The sequence below is a fragment of the Barbus barbus genome, assembly GCF_936440315.1.
Source record: "Barbus barbus genome assembly, chromosome: 47".
Taxonomy (NCBI): Eukaryota; Metazoa; Chordata; class Actinopteri; order Cypriniformes; family Cyprinidae; genus Barbus; species Barbus barbus.
This window is the reverse complement of record NC_136725.1, coordinates 20,882,812-20,889,148: the sequence shown is the minus strand read 5'-3', so window position 1 is coordinate 20,889,148 and position 6,337 is coordinate 20,882,812. Positions and strand designations below refer to the sequence as shown.

The 6,337-nt window shown below is 34.3% G+C and overlaps 1 protein-coding gene across 1 annotated transcript; it reads right to left on the bottom strand.

Moving 5' to 3' along the window:
- Positions 1-1,091: 1,091 nt before the first annotated feature.
- On the bottom strand, positions 1,092-3,026 carry LOC306866255 (interleukin-1 beta-like; the record flags this gene model as incomplete). The annotated part of the gene is made up of 4 exons (XM_079411350.1): positions 1,092-1,325; positions 1,415-1,551; positions 1,644-1,817; positions 2,861-3,026. The coding sequence occupies 4 exons, from the start codon at positions 3,024-3,026 to the stop codon at positions 1,092-1,094; spliced, it is 711 nt and encodes a 236-aa protein (XP_079267476.1).
- Between the last annotated feature and the right edge of the window lie 3,311 nt (positions 3,027-6,337).

The following is a 6,337-nucleotide window of genomic DNA, read 5'->3' as shown; positions in this document are numbered from 1 at the left end:
AATATGGTAATACTTTTAAACCGGTCACATCATGGTTTGCTTTAATTTATCTGATGTCAAGAGTTTAAAGATCATTGAGATTTTGGTCACATTATGAACCAAGAGGAAAACTGAAAGAGACGACATAAATATCCAACATTGAGGACGCTTATGTTTCTGATGTAATACAATCAACTATCTGTATGCAGTGAAATGTTCTACCACATGGAGACGCTCATGTCTTATTTTGATCAAGACCAGAGAAAGTACAGCAGAGGGAGCTGTGACCTGCTAAAACCTGCAAAAATTATCACATAGCTTATTTATTTTTTGAAAAGTTTTTTTCCCCTCCATGTTTCAGAGTAAATTGTCAAAGTTGATTTTATCTTGTTTAATGTTCAAAATGTCTCATTGTCAAATGATTTAAAGTTCTGTGCCAATTTATACATAAGTATATTTGGGGTGCATGGATTCAGCTAATAAAACATGATTTAAAAATTTATTGATTTATCACATAACATCAAAGTGCACAAAAAAAAGCAACATCAATGCTTACAGCATAAGTTAACTGCATTGAGATGAATGTACACGATTATTACCTGTATCAATTCATTAGTGTTATTTTGGTGTCTCCATTTAGTGCCTTAAGTTGTGTTAATGCAGTTCTTTTATGCTTGTTCTTTTTGTGCGGTGACTTATTTGTTAGTGCACTTTGGTACTCGGTTGTCACTTTATATGATAATCTTATAATAATAATCATCCTGTAGTTAATCAACAACACAACACCAAGTTAAATCCATATCTTTGGTTTATTTTAATATAAGATACAAAAGAAGTACAGTGTAAAATAATTTTGATTTAAAAAATAATTTAAAATAAATATTAAACTTAATTAAAAAATTAAATTAAAAGCACATAATGTTCATACTTAAGGAATTCAACATGAATTTACCATTCCCAACACAAACCTTACACATATATTCGAGGAAAAAAAAAAAAAAAGACATATACATAAACTCATTCAGGTTTGTAACATGTTTGAATAGATCCAGATTATAAACTGTACATGGTACATACTCTCTGGAAATGTGTTTATGGATCAAATCTGATTCTTAGCTCAGGATTACTTGTTGATCCTCAAGTGTGAAGTTTGTGGTTTGGTCCGTTGGCACCTGGTTCATTTCCACCCTCTTCCAGTCATCAAAAGCTGTGGTAATGAACCATCCAGGAAATTTAACAGATTCAAAAGTGCTGTAAGCCGTGCCAGTCTCTTTTCTGAAGAAGAGGAGGCTGTCGTACTCGTTCGGGTCATTGGCTCTAATGGTGTCCAGGGGGCCATTGACCTCCTAAAACAATTAAAAAGGGCTTTGAATCCTCGTTTTATAATGTGGAAAACATTTTTTGGGGAAATTTAATGTGTTTGTGGTGCACGAACCTTCAAGAGCAGGACGGGGGAAGGACCACCAGACTGAGAGCAAGCAATGTAGAGGTTGCTGTTGGAAATTCCCAGGCACACAGGCTGGCCGTTATTTTGTGGGACACTCGTTACGTACGTTGACATACTGAATCGAACTGAAAGAAACAGAAAACGTGTAGGGGGTAACGTCAAAAGGACATTTCTGAAGTCATGCATTTGCATGTGAAAGCTTGTGTTGAAGATTTACCTTTGTATTGAATGGTTCCTGCACTCAGAGTCACAGCCTTCAAATGAAGATCCTCATTGGTTAGTTTGTTGCTCTGCACCAGAGTCTTTTTGTACTTATCATAAACGGTGCACTGCAGGGTCCGGCTGGTCTTACAGTAAATCGGTGTCACATTAAGCGGCTTCACTAGACGCTCTGTGGAAATAAAAAGACAGTGAACATCAATCAAAAGAGAACAAACGTCTAAACATTGTGGCAGTCAAATTTCCTTTTAAGTCAATTAATATACTTGGTTTAATATTGCAGATTCATGTTAATATTATAGCGATTTGACAAACCAGCTAGACACCTTTGTATTATGTTTAAAATCTTGTGTCAAATTGACCCAAATTAGATTGACCCAATTAGAACACATCACAAATCAGGTAATATTAGTACATTTAAACCCTTGTGCTGTGCAGAGAATCCTTGACCTAATTTGATGTTCCCCATCAAAAAATACCAACCTGCTCATGCTATATTATTATCAAAATCTTGGATTCAAAAGTTTGTTTTCTTTCAATTTCTGTAGATATGATAAATGTAACTAAACACCCTTCTTTGAAGATGCATCAAAATATATATATATATATATGACCCTGGAGCACAAAAGCAGTCTGAAGTCGCTGGGGTATATTTGTAGCAATAACCAAAAATACATTATATGAGTCAAAATTATAGGTTTTTCTTCTATGCCAAAAATCATTAGGATATTAAGTAAACATCATGTTCCATGAAGATATTTTATTTACTACTGTAAATATATAAACACTTCATTTTTGATTAGTAATATGCATTGCTAAGAACTTCATTTGAACAACTTTAAAGGCATTTTTTTGCACCCTCAGATTCCAGATTTTCAAATAGTTGTATCTCAGACAAATATTGTCCTATTCTAACAAATCAATGGAAAGCTTATTTATTCAGCTTTCAGATGATGTATAAATCTCAATTTTGAAAATTTGACCCTTGTGATTGGTTTTGTGGTCCAGGGACACATATTTATATATTAAAATATAATATGAAGAAAAATCTAGGTTAACCAGTATTTCCGCCAACTCAAGAATCTGGGTCAAGCTGACCAGCATAATATAATGGTTAAGGTGGTCAGTATGGTTCATTGCTGGTGCTTCCTGCTCTAACCATCTTGACCAACTATCAAACCAGCTTTTAGCTGCTTAAAAGTTTGCTAAAGGTACCTTCGATCACGTTCTCCAAGAAGAAGTTGAGCAGCGCATCTTCACAAAACTTGCCAGAAGACATTTCTTTGATGTGCTTCAACCTTTCCACAGCAATGATGATGTTCACCACCCGCCTCATGCTGTGAGGATGCGGAGACAGCTCCAGCTTGATGTCTTGATTCATGTCGCAAATCTGGAGAAAATAAACTATGTTTTAGAAGACTTCATAGTAATCAGAACATATGCACGAGCATATTTAACAGCAGCTCACCATGGCTAGATCTGGGCAGTCCCGTTCATCAAAGCCAGAAATGTCAGGATACATCATGTCTGTCTTGAGCGCACTGTTTAAGAAATGAACAAAATGTATCATTAAAGGAGTTTTAGGCAAACTAATCCAAAGCTAATTAAGGACATAGCATCATTACAGACTTTATGTTAAATGCATCATCTAGACGAGAGCTAGGCTATTTGATAATGCATTGATTAATGTAATATATATATTAAAAAAAAACAAGCCATACTTACTTTGAAGGAAAAAAACGGTGTCCTTGACATGCCATCGTACTAAAATAAAGCATAAAACTAAACGGTGAGAAAATGACTTTCAATCACGGCTCAGGTGAAAGTAGATAGTAGTTACTGGGTTGGTTAAACCGTTGTTTCTCTTCTGAGAGTCCTCTGTTGAATGTGTTTGTGGACAAGTAGCCAGTGGCTTTTGTACATCTACAGCGGGGATTTTCCCAAAAGAGGTTCTTGCTGCAGCCTGTAGCACCATGACGTAATAGCTCAGATCCAATACGTAGTGGATGTTTTATGCGCATGCGCTGTATAGGTCTCGAATAAATTCATATTTATATTTACATTTAATCATTTTGAAGAAGCTTTTATCCGAAGCGACTTAGTCTAAGTGAAGTCTAACGCAGTACATGTAGCAATTAAGGGTTTTTGAGCTACATTACAATGTTAAAACTTTAATGTCTATCAGCATTAACATAACTTTAGTGTGAGGCTAGAACAAAACCCAAAAACAGGAACAAAGGAGTAAACGAGATAATTAGCATGAATCATTAACTAAACAAGGACAGGAACTACCAAATAAGGGCAAAACAGAACTGAAAGGAAACTGCTGTATCCTGTAACATGATACCTCAAATTTTGTTATTATGTTTTTATTGTGTTAATTAGCTGTTTTCCTAGTCAAAATAACCCAACTGCAGTTTGATTGAGATTAACTGGAATGCACAATGAAAAAAATTATTTCTGAGGATTGTTAAAAACATAATAATGAACTCGTCATATGCAGATGTTGCACTGTAAATAATAGCTAATTATAAAGACATTTAATTATCTTAAATGCCTTTTTGATTGTACCCGTCATGTTTATTTAAATCTCATAGGGGATATTAAATTAATGCCGATCCATTTTGTTTATATAGCTATTACAAACATTTTCAATAGGCTAATAATATTTTTTTTTAAAACCCATTAAATTTATAACAAGATATTACCTCGCTAATAACTCCTCAGTCAGGTAACATACATGTTTTATTAGTTGCTTTTCACACATGGTCTGATACAAAACACTCAAAAACACACAGAGAGAGAGAGAGAGCTCTAGTAATGGATGGTGTCTTTAGCCATTAGATCTGTCTCCAGGGGTTTAAATTGCATATGAATAACACACAAATAATAGAAATTGTAATCCTTGTTACCTTGTCTCTGACCGCGTGTGTATTTATTTGTAGGACATAGGATTGACTTGATTTTATACGATATAAAAAAAGATATCTGCATATTTTAGTAGGCCTATAACTTTTATACTATAGCACAGAGAGTGAGAACGAAAAATAATATTTGATTAACTATAACTATAAGACTGTTATGAAAAAACAAACAAAAAACAAGACAATAAAACCCATTTTGTCATAAAGAACAAACTAAATTGTAATTAGTAGACTTCTATTTCCAAAACGAAGCAAACTAATAAAAAATAAACTCCTTCATTCAAAACTACTAAAAGTTTCAATAGCCTGCACTACTGGTTTAAAATCACAGTATCCTATAATTTGTGTAAGTCTGTGAAACACAGCTCTGATGATGATGATGATGACTCGGCATTCACTTAATTACAAATCAGGTTGAAATGTTTTGGCTGTCCTAAAGTATCACAAAAGGAAAAAAGTCATTAAATGTTAAAATGCTTGAAAAAATATTGGCATGAGAAGTTTGGCATTGTATTTTATTATTAATTCTTAAAAAAAGAAAAAAAAAGCAGAGAAGCATTAGTTTTTTGTAAGTTAAAAAAAGGCATTTGTTTGTGCAAGCTACAAGAAAACCATAAAAAGCTTTTTTTATAACTAATAGAATATAGGCCTATATATTCTATTAGTATATAATAGTAATAATTAGTATATACTTATTACTTATTTGTATTAGTATTTTTGCATGAGGCATCCAGTAACATAACAATAGTTTTGTCAAAATTATTAAATAAACAGCTTATTACAGGTTTTCCGGAAATGCATTACAAAACAATCAAAACAACAAAGCTAAAATATAAACCAATTGTTGTGTAGCTACGTAGTTGGTTTTTTTGTGGTCATTTTTGTGGTTTCCGTCTGCTTTTGCAATACTATGATGCAACTTAAGTTTTAGTTTGTAGGAAGGAATTCACAAAAAGTATCCGAATTTGCAACACTTTTGAACTACATGTGAGACTAAGATGTTTTTGAAACTGAAACATTAATTTTACGAAAATATAACCCATGTGACAACTAGCCCCATTCTCCACTGGCACCAATCTGTGGCTAAATGTATACACACAGCTTATACACTCATCTTTGAGATTTACTTGTACTTGAAAGAAGTTTAAGACAATTTCTTACTTACAGCGTTGTTAAGTCTCCATGCAGTTTGAGTACTGGATGCTTTCTGTTTCTTGAGACCCAGTATTTCATTGTAAAAGGCTGCTTCTTGAACCAGTCGAATAATAAAGAGTTCTGCCTCTCTCCTTTCCTCTAGACGTAGTTTCAGAAGATCTGGATTCAAGACCTTTGGCTTCTTTCACACACCGTTTAAGTCTGGCAATGGCCTTCACCATTTTGGTCCAATCAGAGAACTTAAGAAGTCGTTTCAACAATGATTTTCCTTCTCTTGTGTAGGTACTAAGAACTTGACCCTTACGAGGCTCTGGATCATTGCTCATGGTTACATCTCCCACCTTAACTTCCTCCCATCCTTCTGCCACAAGAAGTTTGGTCCTGTGAGCCAGCTGGACGCTACCAATTGTTCTAAGACCTCTGGAGGGAGAATCAGCAGGATACTCGTCATAACATCTTGTAAGAAATCATTAGAGGAGAATTCAGCCAACATTAATAAGAGACTTCCACTTCTCATAACTTGCTCTAAATCACTGTTCATACCTTTCCAATATCTCCTCGTGCAGTTTCTAAATACTGTTTGTGCTGTGAGGAGCAGTCGTCTGCGTATGCT